This window comes from Bufo bufo, chromosome 3, assembly GCF_905171765.1.
Source record: "Bufo bufo chromosome 3, aBufBuf1.1, whole genome shotgun sequence".
In the NCBI taxonomy this organism is placed as follows: Eukaryota; Metazoa; Chordata; class Amphibia; order Anura; family Bufonidae; genus Bufo; species Bufo bufo.
This window is the reverse complement of record NC_053391.1, coordinates 3,653,929-3,670,639: the sequence shown is the minus strand read 5'-3', so window position 1 is coordinate 3,670,639 and position 16,711 is coordinate 3,653,929. Positions and strand designations below refer to the sequence as shown.

Genomic DNA, 16,711 nt, shown 5'->3' with positions numbered 1-16,711 from the left:
TGATGGGCGTCCCCTCCCTGCAGCCCCTCTGTGTATGATGGGTGTCCCCTCCCTGCCGTCCCCCTGTGTATGATGGGCGTCCCCTCCCCGTGCAGTCCCCCTGGGTATGATAGGTGTCCCCTCCCCGTGCAGTCCCCCTGGGTATGATGGGCGTCCCCTCCCTGCCGCCCCCCTGTGTATGATGGGCGTCCCCTCCCGGTCGTCCTCCTGTGTATGATGGGCGTCCCCTCCCTGCCGTCCTCCTGTGTATGATGGGTGTCCCCTCCCTGCCGCCCCCCTGTGTATGATGGGCGTCCCCTCCCTGCCGTCCCCCTGTGTATGATGGGCGTCTCCTCCCTGCAGTCCTCCTGTGTATGATGGGCGTCCCCTCCCCGTGCAGTCCCCCTGGGTATGATGGGTGTCCCCTCCCCGTGCAGTCCCCCTGTGTATGATGGGTGTTCCCTCCCCGCTGCCCCCCTGTGTATGATGGGTGTCCCCTCCCCGTGCAGTCCTCCTGTGTATGATGGGTGTCCCCTCCCTGCCGCCCCCCTGTGTATGATGGGTGTCCCCTCCCTGCCGTCCTCCTGTGTATGATGGGCGTCCCCTCCCTGCAGCCCCTCTGTGTATGATGGGTGTCCCCTCCCTGCCGTCCCCCTGTGTATGATGGGCGTCCCCTCCCTGCAGTCCTCCTGTGTATGATGGGCGTCCCCTCCCCGTGCAGTCCCCCTGGGTATGATGGGTGTCCCCTCCCCGTGCAGTCCCCCTGTGTATGATGGGTGTCCCCTCCCCGTGCAGTCCTCCTGTGTATGATGGGTGTCCCCTCCCCGTGCAGTCCCCCTGTGTATGATGGGTGTCCCCTCCCCGCTGCAGTCCTCCTGTGTATGATGGGTGTCCCCTCCCCGCTGCCCCCTGTGTATGATGGGCGTCCCCTCCCTGGCAGCTGTGGTGGGCACTGGTATGGCCCCTCCTGGAGCGTCCCTTCCCTCTGACTGTCTCCAGCTGTCGGCCATCTGCCCCCCTCGCCTCTCACACCAGATTCCCTGGAGCTTCTCTCTGAAAGCGGCGGCCGGGGGTGGAAAGTGTCCCATTAACTATTTATGTGCCAGCTGGGAATGTGTCGTGCAGAGGAGGGGGAGCGTTCCCCACCTATAACCTGGGAGGGGGCTACAGCCAGATGCAAGACCCCAGCGCTGGGGGGGCCTGACCTGGATCATATTGTTCCTTGTAGGACCCCCGACGCCCCCCAGTACCCTCTGTGCGAGCCGCCTCCGCCCCAGTCACATCCAGAGACGCCCGCGGCCGCCGCTCCTCGTCTTATGATTAGTTAAGAACAAAAGTGTTTGCGTGAAGAAGCGAGAGGAGATGGAAGAAGCCGCAATCAATAGCGAGACGTCAGGGAAGATGTGAGTGTAACTACACCCCAGGCCGCAGCCGTCCGGGGGAGGGGTGGCGCAGAGCTCCGCGAGCGCGCAGGAAGGCCGAGCCTCAGCCCATAGTGAGCACTTACCGCTCAGGTTGACCTTGGCGCTGTAGCTGCCGTAGAATTTGGGGTCGGTGTTGGGGGTGTGACACTCGTACTCTCCGGCGTCCCGTTCCTGCAGCTGGCGGATGTGTAGGACGCTGTGGTCCCCGGTCACCCTCTCCACGTAGATGTCACCACTGCGGACCCGCTGGCTGTAGATGGCGTAGGAGAAGGAGGCGTCCTGGGTGCTGACCATCTGGACCTCCCTGTCGGGGGCGGACGGCAGGTAGATGGAGTACTGGAAGTTCTGCTCCGAGGGGCCCTGGTAGCCTCTCACCTGGCACCAGATGGTAATGTGGGAGCCCACGGTGCGGTACAGGGGCCCCTGCTGGACGGTCACCTCCCGCTGGGCCCAGGAGACGCCTGCGAAGAGGACACAAAATGGAGAATTATTTCAAGATCAGAGCGTCATTTACCGTAAATATTACGCCAACATATCGGCGCCAAACTGGCTCCGGCATCATAGGAGAAGTACGGCGACAGATTCCTCATGAATCACATCCAGCGCCCACGTCTCATCCTCCGCGCCCACACAGAGCAGCTCCGGTGCCAGCTCATCTCACAGCGCTGGCAGGTGTCATGGCCGCCAGGGACTGTTACTGACAGTCATACGTGACCCCTGTGTACGCCGTGTGGGGTGGCACGTCATATGTGACCCCTGTGTACGCCGTGTAGAGCGAAATGACATACGTGACCCCTGTAAATGCCATGTGTGGAGTGGGTGACATGGCAAACGTCATCCCACACACAGCGTATACAGGGGTGACATGTCATACGTGACCCCTGTATACTCCATGTGTGGGGTGACATGTCATATGTGACCCCTGTATATGCCGTGTGGGGTGGCACGTCATATGTGACCCCTGTGTACGCCGTGTAGAGCGACATGACATACGTGACCCCCCTGTATACTCCGTGTGGAGTGAGTGACATGACATACGTGACCCCCCCTGTATACTCCATGTGTGGGGTGACTGGTCATACATGACCCCTGTATACGCCGTGTGTAGGGTGACTGGTCATACATGACCCCTGTATACGCCGTGTGTAGGGTGACGGGTCATACATGACCCCTGTGTACGCCGTGTAGAGTGACATGACATACGTGACCCCCCCTGTATACTCCGTGTGGAGTGAGTGACATACGTGACCCCTGTATACTCCGTGTGGAGTGAGTGACATGACATACGTGACCCCTGTATACTCCGTGTGGAGTGACATGACATACGTGACCCCCCCTGTATACTCCATGTGTGGGGTGACTGGTCATACGTGACCTCTGTATACGCCGTGTGTGGGGTGACATGTCATACATGACACAGCCGTGACAAGGAGACCTCACACTGGATTCCTCATGTTTCTGAAGCTCCTGTGCACCTCCCCCACCCTGACAGCTGGACGTGAGGGGCGGGAGAGGAGGAGGAAGGGACTATAATACTACAAGGCCAAGGACCAGCAGCTCCCAGCCTGGAGGGCAAGGACATGAGTGGGTCACACACAGCCGAGATTCATCAACAGAGTCATAAATCTATGTGGCGGTATATGGTACAGGGTGAGGCACAGGTACCAGACATTGTTCCATCCCAGCATCTTAACGTCTACCCGTTCTCTGGGCGCTCATCAGCCGTGTGAAAAGCCTTCAGAACAATAAATCTGGAGTATGCCTGCAGTCTGAAAAACACATGACGACATGAAGAACTTGACCATGGGGAGGTGAAAGACAACATGGTGCATCTGACCATGAGGGGAGTGAGGGACAACATGGAGAACTTGACCATGAGCAGAGTGACGGATGGTATGGAGAATATGACCATGAGGGGTGTGAGGGACAACATGAAGAACCTGACCACGAGGGGAGTGAGGGACAACATTGAGAACCTGACCACGAGGGGAGTGAGGGACAACATGGAGAACTTGACCATGAGCAGAGTGACGGATGGTATGAAGAATATGACCAGGAGGGGTGTGAGCGACAACATGAAGAACCTGACCGTGGTCAATGGGGTTGAGGGACGACATGGAGAACCTGGCCATGAGGAAGGTGAGGGATGGCATGGAGAACATGAACATGAAGCATGAAGGGTGAGGGACAACATAGAAAACGGACTATGAGGGGAGAGAGGGACAACACGGAGCACCTGACCATGAGAGGGTTGGGGACAGCATGATGGGAGTGAGGGACAAGATTGAGAACCTGACCACGAGGGGAGTGAGGGACCACATTGAGAACCTGACCACGAGGGGAGTGAGGGACAAGATTGAGAACCTGACCACGAGGGGAGTGAGGGACAAGATTGAGAACCTGACCATGAGGGGAGTCAGGGACGACATTGAGAACCTGAACATGGGGGATGGCGTTGAGGGGTGACATGGAGAACCTGGCCATTGCACGTAAGGTCACAGAGGCTGAACATGGCACATGGTTGTGATGAATGCGCGGTGACAGGTGCCGCTGACACATCAGTTACTCAGCGGTTAGACTGGTTCAGTCATGAATGAGGAAATCATCTTCTCAGCAGCTCCTCGCCCCGGGGGTCACAGAGTCGTCTCTACCCCCCACTCCCTGACCGGATTTCACACCACTACCCCACATTGGGTTTTACGTAAACTTCAGTGTCTCTGCTCCGATTCCTTTATATAGAAGGTCACTCCCCTCTCCTATTGTCTGGCAGTGTGTCAGTCTTCACTGCTTAGTTCTGACCTTGTATTCATGGGCTCAGGATGATGAGAGCTGGGAATTGTGGGAGGACATGGTGACTGATATCAGCCCTGCGATTATCACCGGTTGCTCGGCTGCGTCTATACCATACGTGATCTGGAGTGGTTACGAAACGCCAGAGTCATCACCCCGCTGCGAGTGCGGTTTTAATAAGAAGTTCTGTACATTATTATTAAATGTCTCACACGAAGTTCATTACCATAACACAAACACGGATCTGCGTCCGGTGCCGGGGGAACCGTCAGCGTCGCCATGGAAACACCGAGCGCAGCCCGCGTCAGAGCTGAAAAAGCTCAGAGACTAATAGGTAATCTGATTTTATCAGAATGTAAAGGGAGAAAAGGCTGCAAAATGGAGGAGGGGATGGCGGCACGCCACGGCCGCGCCAACCACACAGGGCGGCCAAATTTCCCTCTCGCGGATTGTTCCAATGGTGCGTTCAATAAAACAATCCCAGAGAGGATGTCCGAGGCTTGTAGCATAATGAGCGCCGCACGGCGAGCCGGGTCACATTACAGTACAGGGAGGGGACAACATGGCGGCAGCTGCGGCCTGACCGGTGCCGACCGGTCTTACCATCGCATGTCACACGGGCATGGCATAACCACATCCGTGTAATACACTGCACGCGTTTCACCCGTCGTTATAACGCTCCAGTAACAGATTATAACAGAACGTTATCACAGCGCCGCGTTGACCGGACGCCATGAGGATCCCGTAATCAGAAGCAGGGAGGAGAATTCCTAGAAGGAAGCGGCTCCCGTGTTACTGCACACGCCACAAATCACATACATCGCCTCACCCGCCGGGGACACGGATGTTACAGCCGACTCTTCCTTACATTAGAACGCATAAAATATTCATCACCAAACTGCACCCGATCAATATTACATTCACAGCGAAATAAACGGAAACCCGCCCTCAACGCCAAACAGACCCCAAACAGGTCACCTGACCAGAATCCAACCAAAGAGAGTCGGAAAACACCGACAACCAACACCTCCAACCATACTACAGGAGAATAAAGCCTTCCTTATAGGAGAAGAGCAATCTTATAATCCAGAAGATACCCAGGTTATACCAGCTGCACACGAGGAGATGCCCGGGTTATAGAAGGTGTAGATATATAATTATATACAGGAGATACCCAGGTTATACCAGCTGTACATATATAATTATATACAGGCGATGCCCAGGTTATACCAGCTGTACATATATAATTATATACAGGCGATGCCCAGGTTATACCAGCTGTACATATATAATTATACAGGAGATACCCAGGTTATACCAGCTGTACATATATAATTATATACAGGAGATGCCCAGGTTATACCAGCTGTACATATATAACTATATACAGGAGATACCCAGGTTATACCAGCTGTACATATATAATTATATACAGGAAATACCCGGGTTATACCAGCTGTACATATATAATTATATACAGGAGATGCCCAGGTTATACCAGCTGTACATATATAACTATATACAGGAGATGCCCAGGTTATACCAGCTGTACATATATAACTATATACAGGAGATACCCAGGTTATACCAGCTGTACATATATAATTATATACAGGAGATACCCGGGTTATACCAGCTGTACATATATAATTATATACAGGAGATGCCCAGGTTAGACCAGCTGTACATATATAACTATATACAGGAGATACCCGGGTTATACCAGGTGTACATATATAATTATATACAGGAGATACCCGGGTTATACCAGCTGTACATATATAATTATATACAGGAGATGCCCAGGTTATAGCAGCTGTACATATATAACTATATACAGGAGATACCCAGGTTATACCAGCTGTACATATATAATTATATACAGGAGATACCCGGGTTATAGCAGGTGTAGATATATAACTATATACAGGAGATACCCGGGTTATAGCAGGTGTAGATATATAACTATATACAGGAGATACCCGGGTTATACCAGCTGTACATATATAATTATATACAGGAGATACCCAGGTTATAGCAGGTGTAGATATATAACTATATACAGGAGATACCAGCATGGTCCATATCACCATACTGTGCAGCCCCCACATATTGTAGGTCAGGATTTGGGGTGACCAGCAGCGGTGGTGGACGCAGCTGGATCCCCTCAGGGAGCGGTGCACGTGGTGGTTGCAGCTGGTCAGCTCTGTGGTCACATTTATGGGGGATACAAGTAAACAGAAGACTGGAAGCTTCACCTCCCAGAAGTAAACATCCTGTGTGTACACGTACTTCATCCGCACTAATCCCACAACCACCAGGAGTGGGCTGTCTGGTCAATGAGGGGGTCACATGAGCACAAGGCTATCCTTCCAATGGGGTCACATGAGCACAAGGCTATCCTTCCAATGGGGTCACATGAGAACAAGGCTATCCTTCCAATGGGGTCACATGAGCACAAGGCTATCCCTCCAATGGGGTCACATGAGCACAAGGCTATCCCTCCAATGAGTGGAATCACATGGACACAAGGCTATCCCTCCAATGAGGAGGGGGGGGGGCACATGAGCACAAGGCTATCCCTCCAATGAGGGGGGGGGGCACATGAGCACAAGGCTATCCCTCCAATGAGGGGGGGGGGGGGGTCACATGAGCACAAGGCTATCCCTCCAATGAGGGGGGGGGGGGGTCACATGAGCACAAGGCTATCCGTCCAATGAGGAAGGGGGGGGGGTCACATGAGCACAAGGCTATCCCTCCAATGAGGGGGGGGGGGTCACATGAGCACAAGGCTATCCCTCCAATGAGGGGGAGGGGGGTCACATGAGCACAAGGCTATCCCTCCAATGAGGGGGGGGGGCACATGAGCACAAGGCTATCCCTCCAATGAGGGGGGGGGGGCACATGAGCACAAGGCTATCCCTCCAATGAGGGGGGGGGGGCACATGAGCACAAGGCTATCCCTCCAATGAGGGGGGGGCACATGAGCACAAGGCTATCCCTCCAATGAGGGGGGGGGGCACATGAGCACAAGGCTATCCCTCCAATGAGGGGGGGGGGGCACATGAGCACAAGGCTATCCCTCCAATGAGGGGGGGGGCACATGAGCACAAGGCTATCCCTCCAATGAGGGGGGGGGGGCACATGAGCACAAGGCTATCCCTCCAATGAGGAAGGGGGGGCACATGAGCACAAGGCTATCCCTCCAATGAGGGGGGGGGGGCACATGAGCACAAGGCTATCCCTCCGAGGGGGGGGGGCACATGAGCACAAGGCTATCCCTCCAATGAGGGGGGGGCACATGAGCACAAGGCTATCCCTCCAATGAGGGGGGGGGGCACATGAGCACAAGGCTATCCCTCCGTGTTTTGTGGATCTGCAACCTGCGGACTGTATAACAGACTCCAGTCATGTGCATGAGCCCTTACTCCGTTAGCGAAACTGCCCCAGACAACTGCCCGGTGCTCTTAACCCCTTCAGCACCGCATAGAGAAGAGTCAACTCAGAAAGCCATGAACATCTACCCCACCAAGACCAGCATCCGCCCCACCAGTCCAAGGATAACCCCACCAAGACCAGCATCCGCCCCACCAGTCCAAGGATAACCCCACCAAGACCAGCATCCGCCCCACCAGTCCAAGGATAACCCCACCAAGACCAGCATCCGCCCCACCAGTCCAAGGATAACCCCACCAAGACCAGCATCCGCCCCACCAGTCCAAGGATAACCCCACCAAGACCAGCATCCGCCCCACCAGTCCAAGGATAACCCCACCAAGACCAGCATCCGCCCCACCAGTCCAAGGATAACCCCACCAAGACCAGCATCCGCCCCACCAGTCCAAGGATAACCCCACCAAGACCAGCATCCGCCCCACCAGTCCAAGGATAACCCCACCAAGACCAGCATCCGCCCCACCAGTCCAAGGATAACCCCACCAAGACCAGCATCCGCCCCACCAGTCCAAGGATAACCCCACCAAGACCAGCATCCGCCCCACCAGTCCAAGGATAACCCCACCAAGACCAGCATCCGCCCCACCAGTCCAAGGATAACCCCACCAAGACCAGCATCCGCCCCACCAGTCCAAGGATAACCCCACCAAGACCAGCATCCGCCCCACCAGTCCAAGGATAACCCCACCAAGACCAGCATCCGCCCCACCAGTCCAAGGATAACCCCACCAAGACCAGCATCCGCCCCACCAGTCCAAGGATAACCCCACCAAGACCAGCATCCGCCCCACCAGTCCAAGGATAACCCCACCAAGACCAGCATCCGCCCCACCAGTCCAAGGATAACCCCACCAAGACCAGCATCCGCCCCACCAGTCCAAGGATAACCCCACCAAGACCAGCATCCGCCCCACCAGTCCAAGGATAACCCCACCAAGACCAGCATCCGCCCCACCAGTCCAAGGATAACCCCACCAAGACCAGCATCCGCCCCACCAGTCCAAGGATAACCCCACCAAGACCAGCATCCGCCCCACCAGTCCAAGGATAACCCCACCAAGACCAGCATCCGCCCCACCAGTCCAAGGATAACCCCACCAAGACCAGCATCCGCCCCACCAGTCCAAGGATAACCCCACCAAGACCAGCATCCGCCCCACCAGTCCAAGGATAACCCCACCAAGACCAGCATCCGCCCCACCAGTCCAAGGATAACCCCACCAAGACCAGCATCCGCCCCACCAGTCCAAGGATAACCCCACCAAGACCAGCATCCGCCCCACCAGTCCAAGGATAACCCCACCAAGACCAGCATCCGCCCCACCAGTCCAAGGATAACCCCACCAAGACCAGCATCCGCCCCACCAGTCCAAGGATAACCCCACCAAGACCAGCATCCGCCCCACCAGTCCAAGGATAACCCCACCAAGACCAGCATCCGCCCCACCAGTCCAAGGATAACCCCACCAAGACCAGCATCCGCCCCACCAGTCCAAGGATAACCCCACCAAGACCAGCATCCGCCCCACCAGTCCAAGGATAACCCCACCAAGACCAGCATCCGCCCCACCAGTCCAAGGATAACCCCACCAAGACCAGCATCCGCCCCACCAGTCCAAGGATAACCCCACCAAGACCAGCATCCGCCCCACCAGTCCAAGGATAACCCCACCAAGACCAGCATCCGCCCCACCAGTCCAAGGATAACCCCACCAAGACCAGCATCCGCCCCACCAGTCCAAGGATAACCCCACCAAGACCAGCATCCGCCCCACCAGTCCAAGGATAACCCCACCAAGACCAGCATCCGCCCCACCAGTCCAAGGATAACCCCACCAAGACCAGCATCCGCCCCACCAGTCCAAGGATAACCCCACCAAGACCAGCATCCGCCCCACCAGTCCAAGGATAACCCCACCAAGACCAGCATCCGCCCCACCAGTCCAAGGATAACCCCACCAAGACCAGCATCCGCCCCACCAGTCCAAGGATAACCCCACCAAGACCAGCATCCGCCCCACCAGTCCAAGGATAACCCCACCAAGACCAGCATCCGCCCCACCAGTCCAAGGATAACCCCACCAAGACCAGCATCCGCCCCACCAGTCCAAGGATAACCCCACCAAGACCAGCATCCGCCCCACCAGTCCAAGGATAACCCCACCAAGACCAGCATCCGCCCCACCAGTCCAAGGATAACCCCACCAAGACCAGCATCCGCCCCACCAGTCCAAGGATAACCCCACCAAGACCAGCATCCGCCCCACCAGTCCAAGGATAACCCCACCAAGACCAGCATCCGCCCCACCAGTCCAAGGATAACCCCACCAAGACCAGCATCCGCCCCACCAGTCCAAGGATAACCCCACCAAGACCAGCATCCGCCCCACCAGTCCAAGGATAACCCCACCAAGACCAGCATCCGCCCCACCAGTCCAAGGATAACCCCACCAAGACCAGCATCCGCCCCACCAGTCCAAGGATAACCCCACCAAGACCAGCATCCGCCCCACCAGTCCAAGGATAACCCCACCAAGACCAGCATCCGCCCCACCAGTCCAAGGATAACCCCACCAAGACCAGCATCCGCCCCACCAGTCCAAGGATAACCCCACCAAGACCAGCATCCGCCCCACCAGTCCAAGGATAACCCCACCAAGACCAGCATCCGCCCCACCAGTCCAAGGATAACCCCACCAAGACCAGCATCCGCCCCACCAGTCCAAGGATAACCCCACCAAGACCAGCATCCGCCCCACCAGTCCAAGGATAACCCCACCAAGACCAGCATCCGCCCCACCAGTCCAAGGATAACCCCACCAAGACCAGCATCCGCCCCACCAGTCCAAGGATAACCCCACCAAGACCAGCATCCGCCCCACCAGTCCAAGGATAACCCCACCAAGACCAGCATCCGCCCCACCAGTCCAAGGATAACCCCACCAAGACCAGCATCCGCCCCACCAGTCCAAGGATAACCCCACCAAGACCAGCATCCGCCCCACCAGTCCAAGGATAACCCCACCAAGACCAGCATCCGCCCCACCAGTCCAAGGATAACCCCACCAAGACCAGCATCCGCCCCACCAGTCCAAGGATAACCCCACCAAGACCAGCATCCGCCCCACCAGTCCAAGGATAACCCCACCAAGACCAGCATCCGCCCCACCAGTCCAAGGATAACCCCACCAAGACCAGCATCCGCCCCACCAGTCCAAGGATAACCCCACCAAGACCAGCATCCGCCCCACCAGTCCAAGGATAACCCCACCAAGACCAGCATCCGCCCCACCAGTCCAAGGATAACCCCACCAAGACCAGCATCCGCCCCACCAGTCCAAGGATAACCCCACCAAGACCAGCATCCGCCCCACCAGTCCAAGGATAACCCCACCAAGACCAGCATCCGCCCCACCAGTCCAAGGATAACCCCACCAAGACCAGCATCCGCCCCACCAGTCCAAGGATAACCCCACCAAGACCAGCATCCGCCCCACCAGTCCAAGGATAACCCCACCAAGACCAGCATCCGCCCCACCAGTCCAAGGATAACCCCACCAAGACCAGCATCCGCCCCACCAGTCCAAGGATAACCCCACCAAGACCAGCATCCGCCCCACCAGTCCAAGGATAACCCCACCAAGACCAGCATCCGCCCCACCAGTCCAAGGATAACCCCACCAAGACCAGCATCCGCCCCACCAGTCCAAGGATAACCCCACCAAGACCAGCATCCGCCCCACCAGTCCAAGGATAACCCCACCAAGACCAGCATCCGCCCCACCAGTCCAAGGATAACCCCACCAAGACCAGCATCCGCCCCACCAGTCCAAGGATAACCCCACCAAGACCAGCATCCGCCCCACCAGTCCAAGGATAACCCCACCAAGACCAGCATCCGCCCCACCAGTCCAAGGATAACCCCACCAAGACCAGCATCCGCCCCACCAGTCCAAGGATAACCCCACCAAGACCAGCATCCGCCCCACCAGTCCAAGGATAACCCCACCAAGACCAGCATCCGCCCCACCAGTCCAAGGATAACCCCACCAAGACCAGCATCCGCCCCACCAGTCCAAGGATAACCCCACCAAGACCAGCATCTGCCCCACCTGTCTAGTGTTAACTCCACCAGTTCCACCACCAGTCCAGCATCTATACCAGGCATGGCCAACCTGCAGCTCTCCAGCTGTTGTAAAACTACAACTCCCACCATGCCCCGCTGTAGGCTGATCGCTGTAGACTGTCCGGGCATGATGGGAGTTGTAGTTTTGCAACAGCTGGAGAGCCTCAGGTTGGCCATCCCTGATCTATACAAACCCTGACATCCCATGTGGGACTTACCTGCAAGCAGAGCCCCGGTAAGTAGCAGGCAGATGCCTGGGAGGCCCATAGTGTGTGTTGTCACAATGCCATGTGTGTCCTGTAATCACAGCCTGGAACCCCAGGAGGTCACAGCAGCAGCTGACGAGGCCCCTCAGTCCTAGGGGACAAGGGGAGCAGATGGTGAGCGGGGACCCGGACACATGGGGCACACACCCTGACAGTCCCTGCATGTGGCACAACTGGCACCGGCTGCCAAGATATACACACACAGAGCACCGACATCACACACACCGTATACAATATACACACAGAGCACCGACGTCACACACACCGTATACAATATACACACAGGACACAATATATACACACAGGCTGTGCACAGACATCACACACAATATATCATACACACACACACACACACACACACACACACACACACACACACACTCTATATGCAAGGTATCATATATACACACACACTATATACAATGTATCATACACACACTCTATATGCAAGGTATCATATATACACACACACTATATACAATGTATCATACACACACTCTATATGCAAGGTATCATATATACACACTATATACAATGTATCCTGTACACACACACTATATACAATGTATCATACACACACACACACACTATATATACAATGTATCATACACACACACTATATACAATGTATCCTGTACACACACACTATATACAATGTATCATATATACACACACTATATACAATGTATCCTGTATACGCACCCTGCTCGCTGCTCTCTCCATCCACAGATCATGGAGACTCAATACCAACTGACAATGAAATCCACAACCACACCTCTAGACACCCGAACAAGAGACAGCCCCCAGCCCAGCCCAGCCCATGCCAAGAGACAGCCCACATCTCTAATAAGAGCCAGCCCACACCTCTAACAAGAGACAGCCCACACCTCTAACAAGAGACAGCCCCCAGCCCACACCTCTAACAAGAGACAGCCCACACCTCTAACAAGAGACAGCCCACACCTCTAACAAGTGACAGCCCACACCTCTTACAAGAGCCAGCCCACACCTCTAACAAGAGACAGCCTACACCTCTAACAAGAGACAGCCCACACCTCTAACAAGAAACAGCCCTCACCTCTAACAAGAGACAGCAGGCCACCCCTCCCAACAAGACACACCACACCAGTCCAAGTAGAGACAGCCCCAATCCCCAGTGAGACACCACACCTGTAGAATGGACAGCCCCTTTCCCACAGGACAGAGTGTGTTCAGAGAACAGTCATCATTCCTACTATAGACAGCCCCAGCCTGTGGAGAGACAGCCCAGACAGCAGCACAGTGTGCCCAACATCAAGAGACCTCCACCACACAGAGGCAGTGCACACATGAGACAGCACTGTAGTTATGAGACATGCACATCTGAAAGACACCTACATGTGAGACACTTTCATGTAACTATGAGACATCCACATCTGAGGGACAGCCCTATATCGGTGAGACATCACTGTAACAACAAGACATCCAAACCTTACAAAGAGACCTGACTCTGAGCTATCCACCTGACAGACGGCGAACATTGCATGTAACGCCATATAGTGCACAGAAAGCGTATATAGCCCTGATAATACTGCCAGAAGATAGTCTTGTGCTCACAAGTGTCCAAACAGTGCTGAAAGGAGGTCAAATAATACCATCATATAGTGATCAGATAGTACCATACGGAAGTCATATAATACCATCATATAGTGCACGAACGGCAGTCCACATAGAGGACAAAGAGTGCCATCCTATAGTGTACAGATAGTACCATACAGAAGCCGTATAATACTATCACATATAGAGGTAAAAGTTACCATCATATAGTGTACAAATAACAGTAATGTCATGTGTGCCCCTCTCTCTAATGATGACCTGCTGCACTGTGACCCAGTAGTGGTGGGAGCTTCCTGTAGGTCCCAGGATGAAGGTCTGGCTTCTTAGAGATGTCCTCCAGCATCTTGTGTTCTTTGGCTCATCTTCCTAGACAGAGGGTCTCCTCACCCCCATGTAGAGGTCACGTGTGCCCCTCTCTATAATGGTCTATTCTGTATCTATACTGTGACCCAGTAGTGGTGGGAGCTTCCTGTAGGTCCCAGAATGAAGGTCTGGCTTCTTAGAGATGTCCTCCAGCATCTTGTGTTCTTTGGCTCATCTTCCTAGACAGAGGGTCTCCTCATCCCCATGTAGAGGTCACGTGTGCCCCTCTCTATAATGGTCTATTCTGTATCTATACTGTGACCCAGTAGTGGTGGGAGCTTCCTGTAGGTCCCAGAATGAAGGTCTGGCTTCTTAGAGATGTCCTCCAGCATCTTGTGTTCTTTGGCTCATCTTCCTAGACAGAGGGTCTCCTCATCCCCATATAGAGGTCACGTGTGCCCCTCTCTATAATGGTCTATTCTGTATCTATACTGTGACCCAGTAGTGGTGGGAGCTTCCTGTAGGTCCCAGAATGAAGGTCTGGCTTCTTAGAGATGTCCTCCAGCATCTTGTGTTCTTTGGCTCATCTTCCTAGACAGAGGGTCTCCTCACCCCCCATGTAGATGTCACGTGTGCCCCTCTCTATAATGGTCTATTGTGTATCTATACTGTGACCCAGTAGTGGTGGGAGCTTCCTGTAGGTCCCAGAATGAAGGTCTGGCTTCTAAGGCTCCATTCAGACGTCCGTAACATGTTTTGCGGATCCACGGATCCGCAAAACACGGACAGCGGCAATGTGCGTTCCCCATTTTGCGGACCGCACACTGCCGGCACTAATAGAATATGCATATTCTTTTCCGCAATTGCGGACAAGAATAGGACATGTTCTATTTTTTTCGGGAACGCAATTGCGGACCCGGTGGTGCGGGTCCGAAATTCCATATCCGTAATTCCATTTCCATAGAAATGAATGGGTCCGCAATTCCGTTCCGCAAAATGCGGAACGAAATTGCAGACGTGTGAATGGACCCTTAGAGATGTCCTCCAGCATCTTGTGTTCTGGAGATACTTTTCCTGGACAGTGGTGGTCTTCTCTTTGGAAACACCATGTAGATGTCACATGTGTTCCCCTCTCCAATTGTTGCCACCTGAACTGAGACCCAGTAGTGGTGAGAGCTTCCTGTAGATCCCAGAAGTTTTGGATTCTTAGAGACTTCTTCCAGCATCTGGTATTCTGGGGATGCACTTCCTGGACAGTGGTTGTCTTCTCCTCTGATGTTCTTCCTGGACAGTGCCAGTGTGTAGTGCCCTGGAGCAGGGTTACTTTTAAGTCTGGACATTTGTGGATATTTGCCCCTGTTTTCCCCTAGGCAAAGTCATCAACTCATTACTTTATTTCACCCGAAAGGGTTAACTTGCACTGTTTAATACTGTGTTACTGCATTTTATATGTATGTTGTGATATATGTCCTGTTCATTTGCACTGTGCGAGGCTCTGTAGAAAGGGTTAATGAATACCGAGAGACTTTTGGGACTTTGAATGAGAAGTTAGTAGTTTTCCACAGCTGCCATACAGTTAAAGAAGATTATGTTTTGGAGGAAAAAAGCCAGACCTGTTTACCACCAAAACCAGACAGACTGACCTTTTGAATGTCTGGTTTTGCTCTGTTGTTATGTCTGAAGACTTGTTTTTGTCTGAAAAAAATGCTGTCATTGCCATTGAGAATCATTGAAGCTCTAATGTAAGTCTATGCCAGACGGGAGCTGTAACATTGTATCTGTTTGTGCTGAGTTTCTCCACTCCACCCCTCCCACTACAAGTTTCCAGTCTAGCTAAAACTGTATATAAGGAGAGCAGTCAGAGACCCCAGTGTGCTGCAGTTAGGGACCAGTGCTTGGAGGGGAAGAGTCTGCCAGACTGCATGAGTGACCAGAAGAAGACGCTAAATCACAGACCATGGGTCACCAGCCCTGTGACCAAGGAGACACCCGGACTACTGAGCTACAGACAGTGTGCCCTTGACCAGGATGCCAGCCTTCTGAGAGAGAGAGAGAGGGACAGCTAGCTCAGGCCTTTTCTCAGGACCAAACCTTCTTCTGCCAGGGAGGAGACTGGAGAAGCCTCTCAGTGCACTGCCTGTATTGTTTTGCACTTAAATTCCTCCAGTAAACAAGCATACTGGTTTACTGCAGACCCTGACTCTCTGGACTTATTTCCCATTGGGGTGCCTCACGCCTTACCGTCCCTTCCGGAGAGCAGCAACACGTGGTGACACCTCGATGGTGTCCGGGGATCCAGTGTAGCATTGGTGCCACCCCAAACCCGACCACTGCAGGTGGTCTCCTCTTTGCAAACCACACATAGATGTCACTTGTCCCTCTCTCGAATTGTTGCCTTTGACACTGTGACCTAATAGAGATAAGAGCTTCCTGTAGATTCCAGGAGAAGTTTTGGCTTCTTAGACATCTTCCTGCATCTTGTGTTCTCTGCAGGGTCGGGCTTTACCAAGTGAAAACCAAGCAAACGCTTGGGGCCCCAGAGAGAAGAGCCACAAACAGTTGGCTGAAATACTGCCTGTGCAGCCGATACAGCTGTTTAGGGACCTTTCCTGGCTGCAGAGCAGTGGCAGAAGTGCCCAGGCTACACTGCAAAGCTGAGAGTGAGGATCACCAGGCCAATGTGGTGGAGCTTATTGCTGCGAAAGGGACCCTCAGAAATAAATTTGCTTGGCGCCCCAGAAATGCCAAATGTGCTTCTGGTTTTCCGAATG

General features: G+C 54.2%; 1 protein-coding gene across 1 annotated transcript in view; it reads right to left on the bottom strand.

Moving 5' to 3' along the window:
• Positions 1-12,893, bottom strand: part of IGSF3 (immunoglobulin superfamily member 3) — a 28,279-nt gene extending 15,386 nt beyond the window's left edge. The window contains exons 1-3 of the mRNA XM_040422777.1: positions 12,744-12,893; positions 11,994-12,132; positions 1,487-1,864 (exon numbers count right to left, since the gene is read on the bottom strand). Of these exons, the coding sequence (XP_040278711.1) occupies positions 1,487-1,864; positions 11,994-12,042 (427 nt within the window). The 5' untranslated portion in view covers positions 12,043-12,132; positions 12,744-12,893. The remainder of the gene's footprint in view (positions 1-1,486; positions 1,865-11,993; positions 12,133-12,743) is intronic.
• Positions 12,894-16,711: the final 3,818 nt, after the last annotated feature.